The 23,575-nt window shown below is 53.6% G+C and overlaps 1 protein-coding gene across 2 annotated transcripts in view; it reads left to right on the forward strand.

The window, feature by feature from the left end:
* Positions 1-23,575, forward strand: part of ROBO4 (roundabout guidance receptor 4) — a 91,047-nt gene that overhangs the window by 11,446 nt on the left and 56,026 nt on the right. The window contains exon 1 of one of the 2 annotated variants that reach the window (XM_084612075.1): positions 12,740-13,040. The exons of the other annotated variant lie outside the window; for it this stretch is intronic. Coding sequence (XP_084468201.1) covers positions 12,977-13,040 — 64 coding nt within the window. The 5' untranslated portion in view covers positions 12,740-12,976. Of the gene's footprint in view, positions 1-12,739; positions 13,041-23,575 lie in introns of those variants that run through there. 2 annotated transcript variants of the gene reach the window in all.

Here is a 23,575-nt window from a genome sequence, read left to right on the forward strand (position 1 = left end):
CGTGACCGGGCACTGGATTTCAAAACACATTTTATATTTTATTCAAAATACTCCATGGACGCCCAAGCCCCAGCCGCTATCCACAGAGCCCAGCCCCAGGTCCTTTCTTAGCCCATCTCACTTTGAGTCCTAAGGGGGGCAGAGTCCCCTGGCACAGGGATTTCTGGGGAAGTTTTGCCCTAGCCCAGCAATTCTGGCTGTGGCCAAGGCCATGATGTCATAAGAACATAAGAACAGCCGTATTGGGTCAGACCCAAGGTCCATCCAGCCCAGTATCCTGTCACCGACAGTGGCCAAGGCCAGGTGCCCCAGAGGGAGTGAACCTAACAGGTAATGATCAGTGATCTCTCTCCTGCCATCCATCTCCACCCTCTGACAAACAGAGGCTAGGGACACCATTCCTTACCCATCCTGGCTAATAGCCATTAATGGACTTAACCTCCATGACTTTATCCAGTTCTCTTTTAAACCCTGTTATTGTCCTATCCTTCACAACCTCCTCAGGCAAGGAGTTCCACAGGTTGACTGTGCACTGTGTGAAGGAGAACTTCCTTTTATTTGTTTTAAACCTGCTGCCCATTAATTTCATTTGGTGGCCCCTAGTTCTTATATTATGGGAACAAGTAAATAACTTTTCCTTATTCACTTTCTTCACACCACTCATGATTTTATAGACCTCTGTCACATCCCCCCTTAGTCTCCTATCTTCCAAGCTGAAAGTCCTAGCCCCTTTAATCTCTCCTCATATGGGACCCATTCTAAACCCCTAATCATTTTCATTGCCCTTCTCTGAACCTTTTCTAATGCCAGTATATCTTTCTTGAGACCACATCTGTATGCAGTATTCAAGATGTGGGCATACCATGGATTTATATAAGGGCAATAAGATATTCTCTGTCTTATTCTCTATCCCTTTTTTAATGATTCCTAACATCCCGTTTGCTTTTTTGACCTCCACTGCACACTGTGTGGATTATCCATGATGACTCTAAGATCTTTCTCCTGATTAGTTGTAGCTAAATTAGCCCCCATCATATTGTATGTATAGTTGGGGTTATTTTTTCCAGTGTGCATTACTGTACATTTATCCACATTAAATTTCATTTGCCATTTTGTTGCCCAATCACTTAGTTTTGTGAAATCTTTTTGAAGTTCTTTACAGTCTGCTTTGGTCTTAACTATCTTGAGCAGTTTAGTATCATCTGCAAACTTTGCCACCTCACTGTTTACCCCTTTCTCCAGATCATTTATGAATAAGTTGAATAGGATTGGTCCTAGGACTGACCCTTGGGGAAAACCACTAGTTACCCCTCTCCATTCTGAAAAGTTACCATTTATTCCTACCCTGTGTTCCCTGTCTTTTAACCAGTTCTCAATCCATGATAGGATCTTCCCTCTTATCCCATGACAACTTAATTTACATAAGACCCTTTGGTGAGGGACCTCGTCAAAGGCTTTCTGGAAATCTAAGTACACTATGTCTGCTGGACCCCCCTTGCCCACATGTTTGTTGACCCCCTCAAAGAACTCTAATAGATTAGTAAGACATGATCTCCTTTTACAGAAACCATGTTGACTTTTGCCCAACAATTTATGTTCAATTTATGTGTCTGACAATTTTATTCTTTACTATTGTTTCAACTACTTTGCCCGGTACTGACGTTAGACTTACCGGTTTGTAATTGCCAGGATCACCTCTAGAGCCCGTCTTAAATATTGGCGTTACATTCGCTATCTTCCAGTCATTGGGTACAGTAGCTGATTTAAAGGACAGGTTACAAACCATAGTTAACAGTTCTGCAATTTCACATTTGAGTTCTTTCAGAACTCGTGGGTGAATGCCATCTGGTCCCAGTGACTTGTTACTGTTCAGTTTCTCAATTAATTCTAAAGCCTCCTCTAGTGACATTTCAATCTGTGACAATTCCTCAGATTTGTCACCTGCAAAGGACGACTCAGGTTTGGGAATCTCACTAACATCCTCAGCCATGAAGACTGAAGCAAAGAATTCATTTAGTTTCTCTGCAATGACTTTATCGTCTTTAAGTGCTCCTTTTGTATCTTGATCATCCGGGGCCCCACTGGTTGTTCAGCAGGCTTTTGATGTACTTAAAAAACATTTTGTTATTACCTTTTGAGTTTTTGGCTAGCTGTTCTTCAAACTCCTTTTTGGCTTTTCTTATTACATTTGTAACCCTTCTGCCCGTCAGAGTTGGCAGCAACAAGGGCCGGGTTCAATATCTAGGGGTTCCATTCCAATAACACAATGCAAACCGGCTCGAGCCCCCACCCAGTGACCTGGGACCAATATATACCACCCCCGCTGGGCGCCTCCAAGAGGCAATACTTCCCCTCTCGCAAGCACATAGTCTGAGTGTAGCAAAAGTCTTTTAATAACAGAGAGAAACAATGTGGCATTATGTTGGGGAAACACCACCAACAGGATTCATAACACAACCCATGAGCAAAAACAACCCCACCCCAGGCAAATTGGGGCATGCCCTTTTCCCTTTGGTTCTTGAGTCCAGCAACCCCAAATCACCCAAAGTCCCAAAAGTCCAATGCCCCAAAAGTCTCTGTCCCTGGTCAGGGCAGCCCCAGAGTTCGAAAGTTTATCGGCGGAGCTTTACCTCCCAATCTGGGTGGAAATGGGACAGGGGTAAGAGGCACCTTACGTGATCTGAAGCTGACCGCCCCATAGCTCCATAGCGGCGCTCCGCTCCGCCAGCCGCCCCACGAACTCCTTCGCTCAGCTGCGCTCCGCTCCGCCAGCCGCCCCACGAACTCCTTCACTCAGCTGCGCTCCGCTCCGCCAGCCGCCCCACGAACTCCTTCACTCAGCTCCACGGCCCACAAGCAGCTCCTGCCATCCACACACTGCTCCGCGTCGAACTGCTTCACCAGCCGTCCCGCAAATTGCTCCACAATATATCTTCAGGCTCCCCCACTACTTAACACAACACTCAGTGATTTCAGCTCTTAGGTGAATTCAGCTTATAGTAGGGGAGCCCCAGTGCTGGTGCACTGTCAGCCCAAAGTGAGCTCAGCAGCCTATAACTAGACTTCTAATGAAATCAAAATTAGCTCTGATATTCCACAGTGGAGAGAGGAGGAAGTGCAATCAGCATGTAAGGCCCTCACCAAGGGGCCCATGCCACCAAGTATTAATACTTGTCCCCAGCCTCTCTCCATTCACACAGTTTTGGAACCCATGACCCTTGCCTAGCGAGTGCTACTTAGTTGATGGTGAATCCCTCCATCATAACAAAAGGCCAAGTACAGTTCCAAGCACAGTTCCCATAATCAGGGTAATAGCAATTTATTCTTCCTGCCCCAATAACAGAGACACTGGGGATCCCACAGCAGCCAAAGTGACCATTTGGGCAGCTATGGTCTCATTCTAGGCGTGGTGGGTGTGCCTATGCAAATGAGATCGGCCCCTGAAGTTCTTTTCCACAACTTGCCACACCTCACCACCAGATGTCAGGGTGGAGCTCATCCTGACACTGCTTACACATTTTTACATTTAATTTGGCAGTGTTTATGCTCCTTTCTATTTACCTCACTAGGATTTGACTTCCACTTTTTAAAAGGTGCCTTTTTATCTCTGTCACGGAGTGTGGGGGAGTCCAGGCCCTGCACCCCTCTTCCTGGGATTCACTGTGACTCTCAGCCAGCCAGTAAAACGGAAGGTTTATTGGACAATAGGAACACAGTCTAAAACAGAGCTTGTGGGTACAACCAGGACCCCTCAGTCAAGTCCTTCTAGGGGGCAAGGAGCTTAGACCCCAGCCTTGGGGTTCCCTGCATTTGACCACCCAGCACTAAACTGAAACCAAAAAACCCCCCTCCCACAGTCTCACTCCTCCTTCCCCCAGCTCCTCCTCCAGCCTTTGTCCAGCTTCCAGGGCAAAAGTGTCACCTGGGTCCAACCCCCTCCCAGCTCAGGTTACAGGCTCAAGTATTCTCACTCAAGTGGAGTCATCCCCTGCTCTCCCATCCCCCATGCAGACAGACCCAGCAGAACTAGATGGCATTCCCCGGTCAACCCAGCCTGCTCCCTACTGCGTCACATCTCTCCCCACTTCGAGACTGAACTGAGCGGGGTCACTCTGACCCATGACCTGGGGAAGTTCGGGGCCGCCTCTCTGGGACAGCGCATCCGCTATCAGGTTGGCACTTCCCTTCACGTGGACCACGTCCATGTCGTAATCCTGCAGGAGCAGGCTCCATCTCCGGAGCTTGCCGTTGGCTCCTTTCATCTGGTGCAGCCAGGTCAGGGGAGAGTGGTCGGTGTAGACGGTGAAGTGTCACCCGAAGAGATAGGGCTCTAGTTTCTTAAAGGCCCACACCATGGCCAGGCACTCCTTCTCAATGGCCGCGTAGTGTTGCTCCCGGGGTAGAAACTTCTTGCTCAGGTACACGATGGGGTGTCTCTCCCCCTTTTCATCCTCCTGCATTAATACCGCCCCCAGTCCCGTGTCGGAGGCGTCGGTGTACACCACAAAGGGCTTGTCAAAGTCTGGGTTTGCCAAAACTGGGCCACTGACCAGAGCCTCCTTCAGCGCCTGGAAAGCCTCCTGGCACTGCTCGGTCCGGACCACCTTGTCTGGCTTCCCCTTCCTGCATAGCCCAGTGATGGGGGTGGCTAAAGTGGGGCACAAATCTTCAATAGTACCCCGCCATCCCAATAAAGGCTTGGACCTGCTTTTTGGTGTGGGGAGCGGGCCAGTCTCTGATCACCTCCACCTTGGCTGGTTCCAGCTTTAGGCAGCCGCTCCCCACCCGATGGCCCAGGTAAGATACTTCAGCCATCCCCACCTTGCACTTCTCCGCTTTTACGGTCAGCCCAGCCCCCTGGAGTCGGTCCAGCACTTGTCTAATCTGGGACACATGGTCCTCCCAGGTCTGACTAAAGACACAGATGTCGTCAATATACGCCACGGCAAAACTCTCCATCCCCCTCAGTAGCTGGCCCATCTGCCTACGTCTTCTAGCTGACCATGAGACGTGACCTGGCCCTGTCCTGCTGCTGCAGGCTCTGGTCTCCGCTCCAGCTCCTTTCCCGGAGGGAGTCAGCAGCTCATGTGGCCGTGCCCAGGACGTGTGGCACTTTCACACATCTACAGCACAGCGGGCAGGTGGGCCAGGTGTGCCCATGGGCTAGCCTAGCTGGGACCCTGTTGAGCAGCTGCCCTGCGGCCTGGGCAGATTGCTGCTCCAGTCTGCCAGAGAGTTGCTACTGTAACTTCACAGACCAGGCCCCCCAGCTCCCTGTGCCCCCATCTGCAGACAGCATTCCAGTATCGCCTGCACTGTCAATTGCATGGAGAGTCTCGCCGTACCTGGTGTTTCCCCAAAGCGCCAGTGCCTGGAGTCAGGGGATGGCATGAGAATCTCTGCCTCCTTTGCAAAGAATAAGTCAGTCCTGAACCTGCTCCATCCCCCAACAGCGCAGGCCCCAGAAGGCAAAGGACAAGAGCCGGTGTTGTTCGGTGTGCACAGTCTCGTAATTTGTAAGCTAATCTCATGATTTTCAGACCCTGAGCCGCCTCCCTCATAGGCCCAACACGGCTCAGCCGTGGCCCTTCTCGGCTAAGGAGCAGGGGCACAGAATGGCTCTGGGGAGGGACACAATAGGGCTGGGAGCAGGGGAGAGAGGCCCAGTATGGATTTGAATACAGGGTTACTCGTATTTGGGTGAGGGAGCAACAGACCTTGGGGTGAGTGGGTCTGGGTGTGTGTGGGGCAGTGGATTGGGGGGTTCTGTGATGGATTGGACCCCCCATGGCCTCGCTTCTGAGCTGGGTGGGGGCTCCCCCCAACAGCCTCAGTTCTGTGCTGGGTAGGGAGTCCCTCCATGGCCTCAGTTCTGTATCCGGTGGGGGGGCCTGCAGCTTCAGTTGTGTCCTCCCCGCCGCAGCCTTTACCAGATATAAATATCCTGCCTGCAGCTGCCAGTCCCCCCACCCCCACCCCGCTCCCGCGGCTCCCCAGCAATCCCAGGATGGAGAGGCGACAGGGACACTTCCTGTCCCAGCCCTGATCTGCTAAGCCACACTCAGCAGATCATCTAATGGCAACAGTGGGCTGGATCGAACACAATGGGAGCTGGAAACGTGAGTCATCTGGCAATCCTGGCCTTTCTCATCGGGCCCCTTCCAGCCCCCCAGGACGGGCCAGCAGCTCCCACGCCTGAGGCCCCAGGCTCAGCTCCTGACCTGACGCCCTGCAGAACGATGAGCCACCCTCCCTCAAAGTGGCCGTTACCTGCGCTCCAAGGAGAAGCACGTGTCGTGGAGCGATGGGGCTGGGGAGACGGGGGTCCTGAGCATGCCAGAAAACAGGAGAATAAGACCAGGGTAAAGCTCGTCTCTCCTCCCCCGCCCTGTGCCCCAATCACAATGGCAGTGCCCCCACCTGGGTAGCATCCCCAGCCTTTGGCTGAATAGCCCGCCAACCGTAGCAGAGCATTGAGGGACTCTTTCTAATGGTCCCCTCGCTGTGGTGCCGACCGGCAGCTCCTTTCCTTGGGCGGCAGGGCACCCTGGGGTGAGCAGGTGTCTCTCAGACGGGTTGGGGCAGGACGCTGGGAGCCCTGGACTACACTTTGATCAACGCAGAAACCCAAACAGACAAACGCTGCCACTGATTCCCCATGTGCCCCTGGGCAAGTCCCTGCCGCCCCGGGGCCCCAGCCCAGCAGTGCCTAAGTCTCTGCGTGAGGCCCAGGGAAGCCAGCACCTTTCTGCCCACAGCTGAACTTTGGGGGTTTCCCCCCAGTCCTCTCAGCCCATCCGGGATCTTGAGAGGGTGAAAAAATCCTTTTGCCCTTTATAGCAATTAGTGCTGCCTCCCCGGCTCCCTCAAGGACCTCCGCAGGCGGAGCTTGGAGATGTGGCGAGTTCTGGGCCGGAAGGACTGGTCTGATCATCCAGGCTGACCTGCCGGCACAGAACTTCACCCCAAGATTCCTGCACCAAGCTTGTCGCTCGGACAGGTGAGAGCAGAGCATTCTGCAGCAAGGGAATCCCCGCCCCATCCCTTGCAATCTGGGAATTCCCCTCTCTGGTAGCCATTGCGTTTTATTTCCCGTTTGAACTTGGCTGACTCCAGCTTCCAGGCATCGACTCTTGTTCGTCTGTCTGTCGGTCTGTCATATGCAGTGTCATTGTAGCCGTCTGGGTCCCAGGATATTAGAAAGACAAGGTTGGTGAGATAATAGCTTTCACTGAACCAACTTCCATTGGTGAGAGAGACACGCTTTTGAGCCATGCAGAGCTTGTCTTCAGGTCAGTCAGTCTGTCTATTGCAGGGCTTTACTCTGCCACCTTCCATGCCAAATGCAGGAGAGGAATAGCTCAGTGGTTTGAGCACTGGCCTGCTAAATGTAGGGTTGTGAGTTCAATCCTTGAGGGGCCCTTTTAGGGATCTAGGGCAAAAATTGGGGATTGGTCCTGCTTTGAGCAGGGGGTTGGACTAGATGACCTCAGAGGTCCCTTCCAACCCTGATATTCTATGATTCTATGAAATCAAGACCAACAGCAAAGTTCGTGAGGGGAGGGATAGCTCAGTGGTTTGAGCATTGGCCTGCTAAACCCAGGGTTGTGAGTTCAATCCTTGAGGGGGCCATTTAGGGATGGGGCAAAAATTGGGGATTGGTGCTGTTTGAGCAGGGGGTGGGACTAGATGACCTCTGAGGTCCCTTCCAACCCTGAGATTCTACGATTCTTAGTGAACTTCGTGGAGTTTGTGGCACTTCTCCCTTTTTGGGGTGAAATTTCTTCTGGGGAGGGGCAAGGTTAAATATTGATAGTTCACTGTTATTAATGTATTTTCTTACCATGGATTTTCAGGGTTTGTTTGGGTTTGTGGTTTGGTCGGTTGGTGTCTGGGGGTAAAAGGGGTTCTGGTGTCAGGGTTGGGGGGTAGAATGGGGGTTGGTTTAGTGTCAGTGTAGGTTGTTGCAGGTGTTGGAGTTTGGCGGTGTGAGGGGGTGTCAGAGCTGGATAAGGCCTGTTAGAGGAGTGTGGTGTCAGACTGAGATGGGGTGTACAAACCCCACACTACAGAACAGGGAGGTAAGGAGCACTTCTGGTCACAGGAGGCTTCGCCCAGCCACACCTGCTGGGTATTGTTCAGGTTAAAGGCTCAGCACAGCTCAAGCATGGCAGTGAGTGCCAGGGAGCAGCTGGAGGAAATGGCATGTCCAGGGGAGATGGCTCAGCCTTCCAGGGTCAGAAGTTCAAGTTCAGTTGAGGTCAGCAGCCAAACCGGGACCCATGTTGCTCCTTAGCCGCAGTCTTCCTCGTTGAGGTGAGAAGTTCCGCATATCTAATGTCACGGTCAATGCAGAGAGGCCACAGAATGCATTGCTCGGCCCAGGTAAATCACCTGCCAATGACACGGCAGAAGGTCAAGTTCCTACAGAGCAAGAGGAACGTGCACCAGGCTTGCCCCGCCCCGATTACAGAGCATCTAGGAGAAGCTTGGAGGTTCTTTCGGTGGGTGCAGAGGTTGAGGGGATCAGGAGCTGTGAGAGGCACAGACATTACACACCGAACGGCCCAGACAGGACAAGAGGTCTATGTTAGTGAGCAAAGAGATGCAAGCACAGTCTCCTCTCCCTGCTACAGTGTGTGTGGCAGACTTGGGAATCATTCTCAGACTGGGGCCCCACTTTTATATGAAAACTCCGTCCTTCCAATTGCCCGTGCTGCTTATTTCCATTCGTTTGCAACTGCACCATGCTGCAGATGCATCCTCCTCGCACTGACCCCTGCCTGTTATGGACCAAATTGAGAGCGGGTGTTAGAGGAGCATCTCCCAAAAGCCCATTACCCTCTTTTGAATTGCCCCAGTCTGACTGTGGCTGCCGTGTGCTGGGGTGGATCAGTTCTATAAAAGGATTCTCTTGTGAGTGTTTCTGAACAAACTCCTCCTTGTAATCAAGGCCACGTTTCCCTGCACCGCTCTGTCTTGTCCGATGGCCAGTTAACACACCACTGACAATGCTGTTGTCATTCTCCAGTGACCAGCATCTCTCAGGCTTCAGTTACAATGGGCTTTGCTGCCAAAAATGTCAACCGTCTCTTCCCCCAGTGGGAAGGCTGGTGCAGAGGGGGGTGTATTAAACATCATGCTCAGTGTAGGTGCACACAGCGCAGCAGTCTCCAATTGCCCTCCCCAGAGCTGCCATCGATGGATCAGACCCTGCTAGTGGCAGGTGACAAAGGACAAGGGTTCACTGTCTCCCCAACAAGTACCTCACTGATGCACTCACACACTCGCACTCACCCAGTCCCTCCCCTCTGGTCCCTCCCTGTAGGACCCTGCACCGCAAGCTCATGCCCTGGCCAGGAGGACGGGGTGGATTTCTGAAGCCATCTGAGGGACGCCCTGACTGCCCAGGGCTGAGAGCCGGGAGCTAGGGAGTGAGAGAGAGTCTGAGAACCAAACCAGGGCAGGCTAGAGCTGTCCCAGCGCCTCTCCTACTAGGCAGCCGCGTTCTCCTTGAGCATGTTCTGTTTACGTTCATTGCAGCACTTCCTGCCCGCTCTGGAATGTCCTGCTATTGTGAGCCCCAGCTCCCTGCCAAGTCATAGAATCATAGAATATCAGGGTTGGAAGGGACCCCAGAAGGTCATCTAGTCCAACCCCCTGCTCAAAGCAGGACCAATTCCCAGTTAAATCATCCCAGCCAGGGCTTTGTCAAGCCTGACCTTAAAAACCTCTAAGGAAGGAGATTCTACCACCTCCCTAGGTAACGCATTCCAGTGTTTCACCACCCTCTTAGTGAAAAAGTTTTTCCTAATATCCAATCTAAACCTCCCCCACTGCAACTTGAGACCATTACTCCTCGTTCTGTCATCTGCTACCAGTGAGAACAGTCTAGAGCCATCCTCTTTGGAACCCCCTTTCAGGTAGTTGAAAGCAGCTATCAAATCCCCCCTCATTCTTCTCTTCTGCAGGCTAAACAATCCCAGCTCCCTCAGCCTCTCCTCATAACTCATGTGTTCCAGTCCCCTAATCATTTTTGTTGCCCTTCGCTGGACTCTCTCCAATTTATCCACATCCTTCTTGTAGTGTGGGGCCCAAAACTGGACACAGTACTCCAGATGAGGCCTCACCAATGTCGAATAGAGGAGAATGATCACATCCCTCGATCTGCTCGCTATGCCCCTACTTATACATCCCAAAATGCCATTGGCCTTCTTGGCAACAAGGGCACACTGCTGACCCCAGAAAGCAAAGTCCTGCCATGGGGACAGTTTCACAGGGTGAACCACAGGAATAGTCCTTGGGATCAAACCTTGTTAGTGACCATTTAAAAAGGGATGATGCAAACTCCTCCTGTCCTTCCTGCCCCCGTGTTGTGACCCAGTCTCCAGTGCCCTGGGCGCAGGGGCCCTCTCCGCAGTCTGGTTCTGCAGCAGGAGTGCTGCGCGTGCTCTGAGTGGGGCGTTTCCCAGGGTAGGGCCTGGCCGAACATCCCAGGGCCACTCCGAGCACTCGGGGCCTTGTCTGCACTCGCCTCTTTCCCTCCAATCTCCCATTGTCACTGGCGCAGCTCTGCACTGGCTTAGAAAAACACCGACAGCCTTCAATATTTTACCTTGTCCGGTGCCACACAGGGTTCAATGACACTGATTGGAAGGTCTGGGACCACCCTGCCTCCGAGTGGAAATGGTGCAAAATCAAGTGCAGATACAGCCTGCGGGCAGCACAGCGTCTCCCAGCCTCGGCCCTGCACTGGACACCGGTGGAGCTAGGTAGTGCAGGGCCACATTACAACACGGGTCTCCAACATGCAGTCCTGGCTGAGGCAAGAGCCAAGCAACTTCTCATCGATCCAAGGCATCACCAACTCTTGCAATTTTATCTCAAATCTCGTGACAGTTGGCGTTTTTCTTGAAGTCCCCGCGCCTGGAACCAGGAGAATAAACCTTGGCTTTCATTGGAAAAGGGAGCCTGGTTCCAGCCTCTGGGAGTGGAGAGATGCAGAAAATGGGGCCCAAGTGCAACCTCCGTGCCTGGACCCCAGAAAGCAAAGCCCCACCCCCACCCCGCAGGGTATTATTTTTCGGAATCTCCTGATTTGAAGCAGGTCTCATGCTTTGGGGGCTGGACTCCTGGTTTTGGGATGTGTGGGGCTTCAATAGTTGCCAAGTGAAGTGTCTTGGAGCTTTGGACTGGATTCCCAAGGGCATTCCAGTCCCGTTCGCTTCCGTGACCCTTAGCCAGTGGTTAGCACACCCATGTTCAGACTCCCCTCTGGAGCGGTGCTAAGCACCAGCTTGGGACTACTGGCGGGGGGTCACTCTCAGGCTCCCCTGTTGAAGCTGTTTCACTTTGTAGAGTAATTCAGTATTCAGGGGATCAGGAACTGGAACCCAGGCTTGCCCCCCGCCCCGCAGCTGAGTGCCCTGCCTTCGGGGCTACAGAGTCATTTGCAGTGTCTCGCTCCGGCCCAAGGCCTGGGCAAGTATTTGATGCCATGTGGAACAGCGACAACAAGAGAAGGTGAGAGGCACCCACTGCGGCCCGGGGGTTGGGCTACTCACCTAGCAGGGGGCAGAGCTGGGCTCAAGTCCCTCTCTAGAGTGGGGATACCAACGTGGTGAGTGCTCTAACCACTGGACTCAAGGGTGCCAGGGGGCACAGGACCACCACCTCCTTGCCCTCCTCCAAGTCCATGACTAGCCCTTAGTTCCTTTGCTTTTGTTAAAAATGCCCAAAACTAAACAATGGTGTTTCCAATTTGTCGACATTTTAAAAAAAATGTGGGTTTGGTTTGACCCAAAGGGAGCCTTGTGTCTGATGTGTCAAAACTGCCAGTCAGTTATTGGCCCCGCGCTGCTGATCGCCTCCCTGAGAGCAGCAGTGTGCCGAGCTCTGGGCGTGCTCTGAGACCAGTCTCTGCCTAGCAGGGTGGCCTTGGCTCTCTGGATGAGGTGCCTGGACATGCCATGCGACTGGGACCTGGGGCAGCCCAGGGCTAGCCACAATGAGGCATATGCCGACATTGGCACAGCACCAGTCTTGTGGCCCATCCAGCCCTTTGCCTACCTCTCGCATTGATTTGCACTTCGGCACTTTCCATCCGAGGATCTCAAAGCGCTTCACCAGCGTGAGTGAAGAAGCCCTGCCAGTGCGGTAGGTCAGTCCTACCAGCCTGGAGCAGCACACGCCTGATGGAGCTGAGACTACGGCCTACTCCTGCTAAGGAGTGAGTCTGCGATCTCACTGCTAGGCAACGCTATACCCTGTGTTCCAGGGATGGAAAGCTACAAAACTCTGCCTATGCGTAAAGCTCAACGGTACGGTCAAGAGTGGTCCCAGCCTGGGCCTGGCACCCTGATAAATGTCTGTCTGTCTCTCTGTCTGTCGTGCAGCAAATGCTCCTGCTTGTTTAGTCTGGCAGACCAGGGATCCGGGGAAGGGTGGAGCAGAGAAGCAACCTACTCTCATTTTGCGCCCGCTCCTTTAGACAGGGACACAGCCCAGGACATGAGCTGTAAATACATCAGGTCCTGGGCCTGGGGGCTGGAGGCAGGCAGCCAGTTAACGTTTAAGGAATTTAAAAAAGAGAATTCCTATGGCAAGGGGCTTGTTTGTCTGCGGCGCTGGCTTGCCGGGGCGGATCCCAGCTCTCCTGCCATGCGGCAGGAAACAGGAAGGTTTGTGCTCACCCCCTCCTGCCTGCGCTCTGAGGAGGGCTCATTAAGCAGCCCTATTTTCAAACTGAAGTTGCAGGCAACAAAGCTGGAGTTCACACACACTCCCCTCCACTCAGCAAACAGGCACCAGCCGCACCCGGCAGGGAGAGGAGCCTTCTGTGGTGTGTGGGCGACGACCCGGTGGGAGCTGCAGAGCCTAAGGCCCAGGGGCAGCGCAGCAGCTCAGGGGCGAGTGAACTAGGTTCACCTTCGCCTCGAGGCCATCCGCACTGAGCATCCCCGTGACCTGGGAGAGCATGGCAGCAGCGCAGATTGCAGTGCAGGGGCTACTGCTGGGTGCAGCCTTGCTGCAGCTGGAAGGTGAGTTCCTTCCCAGGGCCCTGCCTCTGGCACTGGCCTTGTGGCGGGTTCTAGCCGAAGGGCTGACCAGGGCAGGCAGGGATTTCTGGGGGGCAGTCTGTTACTTCCGTTCTCTGCACTGACTGTGGGTAAGATGGGAACCCCCTGCTGCTGTCCGCGGAGGAGCGAGTGCTCACCCTGCCCTGGGCGAGCTATTTCCTCTTGCCTGGAATTGCCTTTTCCCTGAGATCGGCACAAGAGAGCCGGGCAATGCGCAGTGGCCATCGGGCGTGGCCGTGGGAGGACAGCCTATAGCCAGCATTCTGCAAGGCTGGGGTTGTCTTGAACCCCATTTTATTGGGGTTCTTCCCCATGTAGCACAGCTCCTGGGTCTGGCCCATCAGCTGGTTGCTGAGCAGCTCCGAACACCAGGGCAGACCAACCAGGGAAATGTTGATTCCTTGGGACAGAGCCATTGTCTTGCCGCCTCTTTCCTTTGCTTTTGTGCATCTCAAACTGCGAGTGCCTCGGGGTCAGAGGGAGCTTTTCTCTCTCTGCATCGCTCGGTGTTTAGCTCGGGTGCCAATGCTGGCAGCTCAGTGCTCTGAGCGCAGAGCTGGGGTGCAGCCGGGTCTGCCTGGGGTCGGCACAGACCTACCAGCCGGCTCAGTCTCTGCTCACAGAGCTGGCAAAGCTGCTTTTTATCCCTTCACAGGCGGGTGAAGGAAGCATTGGAAACACTTAGACAGAGCGGTTCTGGAACTCTGAATAGGGACAATGCCGCTTTGAGTCACTGCAAATTATCCTCTCTTTCACACGGGCTCGAAACGTTCCCAACGGCCAAGCTCCCACCGCTGTCCTGGCTGGTGTCGCTGAGCATTCGCTCCAGGGGTCGGACCCTGCAGCTACTGTACAAGACGGGGGGTAATTCGCAGACAAAAGCGCCTTCATTCCCTGCAGTTAGGGCTGTAAACAGGAATCCGGAGCGAGAAGGGAACGAAAGCAGAATGCAGCACTGGTGTGTTTTAAAATAACATAAACGGCTGAAAAGGAGGAAATTCAAAGGTAATGTTACACAGACACACACACACACACACACAAACATGGAAATGCTGAGTCCAATACCCTTAACTCTGCCCTTGTAGTGCCAGCACCTTGTAGAAGGCAAGTGCTTCCCAATCTTTTCATTCTGGCAGCCTCCTCGTCACCCACTGCTGGTGTGGCCGGGCTCTACTGAATCCCACGCCGGGCGGTGAACGCACCCAGACCAGCCCTGGTGCATATCGCAGGGTGCCCATGTTCTACAGCAGAACGCAATAGCAAACATAACATTTCACCGTCTGCCATGTCAGCCATTTGTCTCATGCTCCTGGTTCTGCTTCTGCCACCCTTGTTCATGCCAGGCTCCCTACTCGTGAGACAGTCCCTGGGACACCAGGACTGTGTAGGGTTGTCACCCATCTGAGTTTACCTGGACAGTCCAGTTTTGGGCTTCTGTGTCCAAGTGTCATTTAGGGTAGCCAGGTTTCGACCAGAAAGGCCAGTTGAAAAGGGGACCTGGCAGTGTCTGGTCAGATGTATTGACTGGACACCAAAAGTCCGGTTACCGTGGGGCGGGGGCAGGCAACAGGTCATTAACCTGTGCCAGGCCCTGCTCAGCCAGGGCCACTTCCTACCTGCAAGCAGGCTCTTCGTCAGACGGCAACAGCTCCTGTCCAAGCCCCGGAGCAGAGGGAGCCCAGTGATTGGGGGCGGGGGGGGGAAGAGGTGAGTGAGCGATGGGGGTGGAGCCTTGGGGGAAAAGGTTGGGGGGACTTCGGGGGCCAGTTACCGGCAATTGGAAAGGTGGCAACAACCCTAGTCCTGTAAGGAAGGAATGCTCACTTATGAGTGGCAGGATCAGATCCCATGTCTCTGGTACTGACATGGCCCCATTGTCATGGGATTGGCGTGCTGGACAGATTTGGCTGTATTTATCCACACAGCCCCCGGGAGCTAGGGCCGTGCTGTTAACCCCAGTTACCCTGGTGAACTAGCTTGCTCTCTGGGTTAGGGTTTTGTCCTGCCACCCATCACTGGAGTACCTGAACGCCTTCCAGGGGAAATCACTAGCAAAGTCCCTAGTGGACTCCATGGAGGCTCTGGCATTTCTCCCTTTACAGGGCCAGAGCAGAGCTCTGCTTGGGACAGAAGTGTCTGTTTGGTTGGGGTGAGGAAGAGGACGGCCTAGAGACACACAGGAAGCCTGGGGGCAGCAGGGACTTGACTCCAGTTGTCTCTGTGGCAGGCTAGTGCCCAGCCTTCTTCTCCTCTAACTGTGGGGCGCCCTTCAGCTTCTTTGCTCCTCCAGCAGTTCCCTGCTCTCTTGGCATCACCCAGCACCGCAGCATCAACCCTTCTTGCCTGGGCTGAGGCCTCTGGGATTTTGCAGCTCTACCTGACGCTAGATAAGAAGCCTCCACAGTGTCTCTGGGAGCCGAATGGACCCCGGTGCCAGATTCTTGCTGTCCACTGTGCAAGTGGGTCCAAAAGTCCCCCTCTCCCCTGTCAGGCTGTGACGAAGTGGGACTGTTCTTAATGTTTCCTCTGAATAGTGTGGGGGTGCCTCAGTTTCCCCATGGCAGTTCTAAAGTATCTAGGTGGTGGGGTAAGGGTGTATAATCACTGCAGAGCCCTAGAGGTTAGTTGTCACGGAGTCCCTGGGTGATGCTCTGGAACTGCTCCCTACGAAGCCAGTCAGGACTCTGGGGAAGTCTCCTTTCTGTGAGCAGACTGTCTTCAGGACACACAGCTCACACAGCTTCCACCTTCCTGGGTCTGACCTCGGAGCATTCAGCATCCTCTGCCCCTCCGTGCGCTTCCCACAGTGAGTCCACCCAGGCGGGGTTCCTGGGGAAGCCAGAGGGTCCTGCCCCCCAACTCCGCAGTCAGATGTGACTCTCAGCCAGCCAGTAAAACAGAGGTTTATTAGACGACAGGAACATGGTCTAACACAGAGCTTGTAGGTGCAGAGAACCGGACCCCTCAGCTGCGTCCATTTTGGGGGGCAGTGAGCCAGACAGCCCCGTCTGCCCTTCACTCCATGTCCCAGCCAGCCCCAAACTGAAAACTCCCTCCAGCCCCTCCTCCTCTGGGCTTTGTTCCTTTCCCCGGGCCAGGAGGTCACCTGATTCCTTTGTTCTCCAACCCTTTAGCTTTCACCTTGCAGGGGGGAAGGGCCCAGGCCATCAGTTGCCAGGAAACAGGGTGTCGGCCATTCTCTGTGTCCAGACTCCTGCACACACCTGCCCTCTAGGGCTCTGCAATGATCATACACCCTTACCCCACCCTCTAGATACTTAAGAACTGCCTAGGGGAAACTGAGGCACCCCCACACTATTCAGAGGAAACATTAAGAACAGTCCCACTTCGTCACACAGGCCTCCCCAGTTCCAGTGGGGCAGGTGGTCCCTGCAGCAAGCTGCAGGCCTGGCAATGGGGTCAGGCTGGGGCTGATGGCTGCCAGAGCTGGCTGAGAGCACAGGACACTCTACAAGGTGGGGGAGAACTACTGCCCCTTGGAGCCCTGCTGCAGCCAGCTCCAGTGTCACCTCCACGCCATCACGCCCAGGGCTCACTCTCACCCAAGGGTCTGCAGGTTGTGTGGCTCTCGCTGGGCCCTCAGGGAGCCCAGGCTGCGCCTGGGACCCAGGCACAGGGGCCACTGTCCTGCTCTTGGGCACTATGGGCTTTTAGTGACTGATGTGTGTACTTGGACTTTCAGAAAGCCTTTGATAAGGTCCCACCTAAGGCTCTTAGGAAAACTCAGCTTTCATGGGATAAGAGGACAGGTCCTCTCATGGATTGGTAACTGGTTAAAAGACTGGAAACAAAGGGTAGGAATAAATGGTCGGTTTTCACCATGAAGAAAGATATATAGCAGTGTCCCCCAGGGGTCTGTACTGGGAACAGTACTGATCAGCATATTCATAAGTGATCTGGGAAAAGGGGTGAACAGTGAGATGGCAAAGTTTGCAGATGATACAGAACTGCTCAAGATAGTTAAGTCCAAAGCTGACTGTGAAGACATACAAAGGGATCTCACAAAACTGGGTGACTGGGCAACAAAATGGCAGATGACATTCAGTGTTGATAAATGCAAAGTACTGCACATTGGAAAACATAATCCCAATTGCACATATAAAATGATGGGGTCTAAATTAGCCATTACCACTCAAGAAAGAGATCTTGCAGTTGTTGTGGATAGTTCTCTGAAAACATCCACTCAATGTGCAGTGGCAGTCAAAAAAGCAAACAATGTTCGGAACCATTAGGAAAGGGATAGACAATAATACAGAAAATATCATAATGCCACTATATAAATCCATGGTACTTTTGAATACTGCATGCAAATGTGGTCGCCCCATCTCAAAAATATATATATTAGAATTGGAAAAGGTGCAGAGAAGGGCAACAGAAATGATTAGGGGTTTGGAACACCTCCCATATGAGGAGAGATTAAAAAATCTGGGAATGTTCAGGTTGGAAAAGAGATGACTAAGGGGGAATATGATAGCAGTCTATAAAATCATGACCAGTGTGGAGAAAGTGAATAAGGAAGTGCTATTTACCCCATCACATAACACAAGAATCAGGAGTCTGCCAATGAAATTAATAGGCAGCAAATTTAAAACAAACATAAGGAAGTATTTCTTCACACAAAATGTATAGTTAACCTGTGGAACTCATTGCCAGTGGACATTGCAAAAGCCCAAAGGATAACTGAGATAAAAAAAGAATGAGATAAGTTCATGGAGGATAGGTCCATCAATGGCTATTAGTCAAGATGGGCAGGGATGCAACCCTATGCTCTGGGTGACCCGAAACCTCTGACTGCCAGAAGCTGGGACTGTATGAAAGGGGATGATGGATCACTCGATAAATTGCCCTGTTCTGTTCATTCACTGTAAAGCACCTGGCACTGACCATTGTTAGAAGACAGGACACTGGGCTAGATGAACCATTGGTCTGTCCCAATATGGCCATTCTTATGTTCTGTTCTAATATTATGGCCCTTGTGTGCATCTCTGGCAGCTGCAGACACAGCAGGTGCTGGCTTCCAGCCCTGGGCTCACTGCTGTGCACCATTGACCTCTGCTGCTCTCTGCTGCTGTGACTGGGGAGACCCACCCCCTGGTTCACTGAATGCTGCAGTAGCCTCGGTGCCTTGTGAAGGCCAAAGGGTGGGATTTGGAATGACACATCCCAACAAGGGGTTTTCTGGATAATGGGATCTGCCAGTGGATAGTTGGAAGTTGATAGTAATTAATATAAATCAGAAGTTAGGAATTGTAGTAATTTGATAAGGGAAGCAAAGGGACACCGAGAAAAATCTATGGCCAGCAGAGTTAAGAACAATCAATATAGGCTTATAGAAAATAGATCCTGTCAAACTAACTATATCTTTTTTTTTATGAGACTGCAAGTTTTGCTGATAAAGGTAACAGTGGTCATGGGATATACTTAGACTCCTGTCAGGCATTTCACTTAGCACCACGCAACGTTTTGATTAGAACACTAAAACAATTTACAATTAACATGGCACATATTAAATGGATTAAAAGCTGGCTATCTGATAAGTCTCAAAATGTAACTGTGAACAGGGTATCATCACTGACTGGGTGTGTTTCGAGTGGGGTCCTGCAGGGTTAGGTTCTTGGCCCTACACTATTTAATGTTTTTATCAATGGCCTGGAAGAAAACATAAAATCATCACAGATAAAGTTTGCAGACGGCACAGAAATTGGGGGAGTGATAAATAATGAAAAGGACAGGTCACTGATTCAGCGTGATCTGGTCATTTGGTAAGCTAGGTGCAAGCAAACAATATGCGTTGTAATACAACTAAATGTAAACGTGTGCATTTAGGAATCAAGATGGTAGGCCCTTGGCCATACTTACAGGATGACTCTATCCTGGGATGCAGTGACTCTGAAAAAGATTTAGGGGTCATGGTGGATAATCAACTGAACCTGAGCTCCCAATGCAACGCTGTGGCCAAAGAGCTAATGCGATCCTGGGATGCATACAGGAGAATCTCAAGGACGAGCAGAGAAGTTATTTGACCTCTGAATTTGGCACTGGTGCTACGGCTGCTGGAGTTCTGTGTCCAGTTCTGTGCTCGCAATTCAAGAAGGATGGTGATAAATTGGAGAGGGGTCAGAGAGGAGCCACCAGAATGATTAAAGAATTAGAAAACCTGCCTTAGAGTGAGAGACTCAAAGAGCTCAGTCTATTTAGCTGAACAAAGAAGGTGAAGGGGTGACTTGATCACAGTCTATAGGTACCTACATGGGGAACAAACGTAATAATGGGCTCTTCAGCCTAGCAGAGAAAGGTCTAATGTGAGCCAGTGGCTGGCAGTTAAAGCTAGACAAATTCAGATTGCAAATAAGGCATGAGTTTTTCACGGTGAGAGTAAGTAACCTTTGGAACAATTTACCAAGGATCGTGGTGGAGTCTCCATCACTGACAAGTGACAATGTTGAATTCAAGATGGGTTGTTTTTCTAAAAGCTCCGCTCTAGGGATTATTTGGGGCAGGCCTCTGGCCTGTGCCACACAGGAGGTCAGAGTAGATGTAGCTGTGTGGGTCCCGAGATGGGTTGTAATTGTTTGTGACACCCCACATGGGTTCTGGTGAGGGGTTCATGTACATCATGAAACGAGCTCTCTGGTGACCTGCTGACAACAGCCGCCCCAGTGCTGTTCAGACTCGACCCCGCGGGCAGTGAGGCCAGGCCCCAGCCTTGCTGTAACCCTGCCCTGGCTGGGCTGACGCCAGGGGGTGGGTCCGGGACGCGTCCTTGCGTTGTGCCAGGAGGGGCCTGTGCTCCTGGGGAGGGATCGCACCCAGGGATCAATGGCCCCTGCTTTGTTTTCTGGAGTCTCCCCCCGGGCTGTGGTTCTGTGGGGCCGTGTGCCATTCACTGCCTGTCAGGGTTGTTCTCCAGGCAGGACAATGCTGCGATTGTGCAGCCCTGCTCCCAGGGCGGGTCACTTTCTGCAGACACATTCACATGGAAAAGTTCCCTGACAAAGAGGGAAGGAGAGAAAAGCTGTGCGGGGGGGGGGGACGGGGACGACACGACACACCAGCCCCCAGGGGAGAGCACCTTCAGCCAGGGTCTCTGCACAGCGACTCAGGAGTGCAGCTCCAATTTGGAGACTAGGACTCGCTGTTCACAAACCCCGTCCTGGCCACTCCCTGCCACTTGACTTGCCATTTTCAGAGCAGTTTTGCTTCCACGGGGCTTGGGCCCTGCAGAGAGAAGATGGCAGCCCCAGGCCAGCCTGACGGGGAGGGTGTGGGTCTGTCCAGTGAACTACACGAGCCCCAGGCCTCGGGCTCCCCCTCCAGCCCAGCTCGCCGCGAAGCCTCTGTCTGTTCTCCTTCTGCAATAGCTTTTGGGGCGTATGTGGTGCATGACAGCATTTGGGCCACTGAGAGTCCCAGCCACAGCACCGTGATGTCCCGACTGTCCCAGACACCAGCCCAGACCCCAGGACAGCCACACGGGCCAGGGAGCCCACCGCAAGCCGCATCCACTGCATGCGAACCAGACGCTGTCGGCTGCAGGAGAGGGGCTGAGAGGCCATGGGTGCTGTGAGCGGAGGAAGGAGCTGGTGCTCCAGGAGCTCCGGCATTGGCCTGGAGCGCTAACGGCTGCTCCTGGGGTGGCAGAGTCACTCTGTTAGCCTTTCTGAGTGCCAGTTTCCTGGCAGTCCCCGGCGAAGGGGATTGACATGCAGCACCTCCAGGGTTGTTAGGTGTCAGCGGCAGGAATGGAGGCCATTGCTGGCCCCTGTGCTGGGCCCTGTCCACTAGACCTTGCTGCCCCCAGGCCCCTAGCACTGGGCAGTGGCAGCTCACGCGGGTTTGTTCTCACCCACTGTGAACGCTTTTCAGCCTCCCCATTCTGTGGAAAATCAAAACCCCATTAAAGGAACGAGCAAAAACCTGCTCAACTTTAGGGGTGGGGCTGTGACCATGGACGTGAACAGCGCCACCTGCTGGCTGAACATCCTCATCCACTGCACTCCCCCGCATACTGCTACTCCCCGGGGAGCCCATGCCTTGGGACGCGGGGCTGCCGTCCAGCTGCCCAGCCAGCACCGGGGAAACGAGCTGCTTCTTGCCAGAGTTCAGAAAGGAGGCCAGCAGCAATAGGCAAAGGACAGCCGTTCCCCCCCCCGCCCCCCCAGCCTCAGCCCCCTCCCAGGCCTGCGCCTTTCTGCCACGTAGGGGCTACGGGACAACAAGCTGCACCTGGGTCTGTGCGAGAGGGGGCAGACGCTGTAGAGCAGGGGGAAGGTTGCAGCAGTGCTGGCTTTCCCCAAGGTGAGAGCTGCAGCCCCAGGGGCGGTGACCCACTGTTCAGCATCGCCATGTCCTCCTGCCATCCCCCAACGCGGTCACTGGACCCGACCCCCAGTGTCAGCCCAGCCAGGGGCCTGGCCTCACTGCCCGCGGGGTCGTGTCTGAACAGCACTGGGGCAGCTGGTCTCCCAGCTGGTGTGGCTCAGCATTGCTCCAGTGGGCCAGCCAGCCGCCGGCCGCCCAGGAACTGGTGTGTATGACTTGCATTGCAGTAGCTCATTTCAAGCAGGGGAGAGCCGGCCCTCTTGTGCGTCGTTCTTTTTTCTGTGGCAGTGGCCAGCAGGCCTAGTGCTAATGAGAACGGAGACAGAGGCTTTGCTGCCTGGCTCTTCCGTGCAAAGGGAAACCAGCCAGAGGGAAGCTGGGGCGGTGTTAGAGATGGCCACAGACAGCACTGACAGGTGGGAACTCCCCATGCCAATGGTGGGTTTTAACTCCCACCCAGGACTCGCTCCAACACCGTTCTCGGCTGTATCAGCAGCAGTCACCTTGGTCGGCCACACACCGCCCCAGCACCCCCAGCCATCTTTCAGGCACCTCCTTCCCCTGGAGCTGTGGCCGAGTCCTCTGTGCAGCGTGGCGGGCTCACGGGACCAAGAGCTCAGGCTGCTCCTTGGGCTTGTTCCCCCAGCCAGCGTGCCAACTCTCTGATTCCCTTGCCCCTGCAGCTCTGAGCTCCCTCCTCACCCCACCCTGCCAGGGACACACAGGGCACGGCGCACACACCCCTGAGCCCGCGGCCCTCGCTTCTTCCCTGGAGGGCAGCAAGATGTCAGAGCAGGATTTTCTCTCCAGTGTGTTTTTCCTGCTTGCTCTGCAGTCGTGCTCTACGTGGCTGGAGCGTCGGATTTGGATCCCCCATGGTTTGGTTGAAAGTTTCCCTACAAATTCCATCCGAGGCAGACAGCTGGCGTGGAAAGTTTCAGCCTGAATGGTTAGAGTTTGACGAAGTTGTAAAGAAATGAAACCAGGGTCTTACATTGGGAAGTGTTGGGCACCTTAACCCCACGTGATGCTGCCCAGTCCCGCTTTAATATACAGTGTTGCTTGGTCATGTTCTGGTGGCTTCTGCAATCGAAGCCGAGGGGAGGGGGAGCAACTAAAGGGCTTCTAAGCCAGTTAAAGGGGTGTGACCCAGGAGGACCACACTCAGGGCTCACTGTCCCAGGGCTCATGGGGTCCCTGAGGGCCCTTTCCTTGCACACCCCAACTCCCATTGACATCAGGAACTTAGAGTAGCTGCCCTGGTCTCTTGTGCCCTGAATTAAAATCCTTCAGTCCTTGACAGTAAAAAGGAATAATTTATCTCAAAATGTGAGTCCAGGGGAAAACACAGTGTCTGAGTCTTACTGTCGGGACTCCCAACTCCTTGCCCAAACCGCTGTCTTCACATCCTTCAGCCATTCCCATCACTGCATCCCAACTTAGTTCTCGTAACCCCGGCGATGACAGTCTGTGGGGCAGCTCCTGGTTTCAGTGATATCGGTGGTGTGGATCCTCCAGGGCCAAGTAACCCTGATTTACAGCCATGGAACTGGGAGCCAAATCTGCCCCTTGCAGATGATTCCAGGCTCTCACGAAGATTGGCTCAGGCGGGACCCGTTGCTGTTATGGACCCTGGGCAGTCCAGCAGCGCTCAGCACGCTCTGGGCTGCCAGGAAGGACCAGCTCCTGCCCTCCAGAGCGGACATTTTTGGCCAGTGTGTTAGGAAGTTCGGAGCTCGCAGATCCCAGCTGGCACCATGACAACCTGCCATCGTCTTGGGGATGTGTCATGACCCTGTCTGTGGTGCTTCCATCCCTTTGAGCCAAAGAGAAGGGATCGATGGGGGTTGTGCTGTAACCCTGCCCCTTGGGCCAGTGTCCAGCGAATGCGAGCAGCGCATGCCTGGGGAGGGGTATCCTGCGCCTGACTTAGCTTGGAAGTTCTTTGGTGTGGGGACTGTCTTTTTACGTTGTTTCTACAGCCCCTAGTACGATGGGGCTCAGGCCCATGGCTGGGTCTCCTATGTCCATAGGCACCGACTCCATGGGTGCTCTGGGGCTGGAGCACCCACAGGAAAAAATTAGGGGGTGCTCAGCACCTATCAGCCCCCCCTCCCATCCGCGGTTCGGCAGCGGGAAGGGGCGGAGCGAGG

The sequence above is a fragment of the Lepidochelys olivacea genome (genome assembly GCF_965140295.1).
Source record: "Lepidochelys olivacea isolate rLepOli2 genome assembly, chromosome: 22".
NCBI lineage: Eukaryota > Metazoa > Chordata > Testudines > Cheloniidae > Lepidochelys > Lepidochelys olivacea.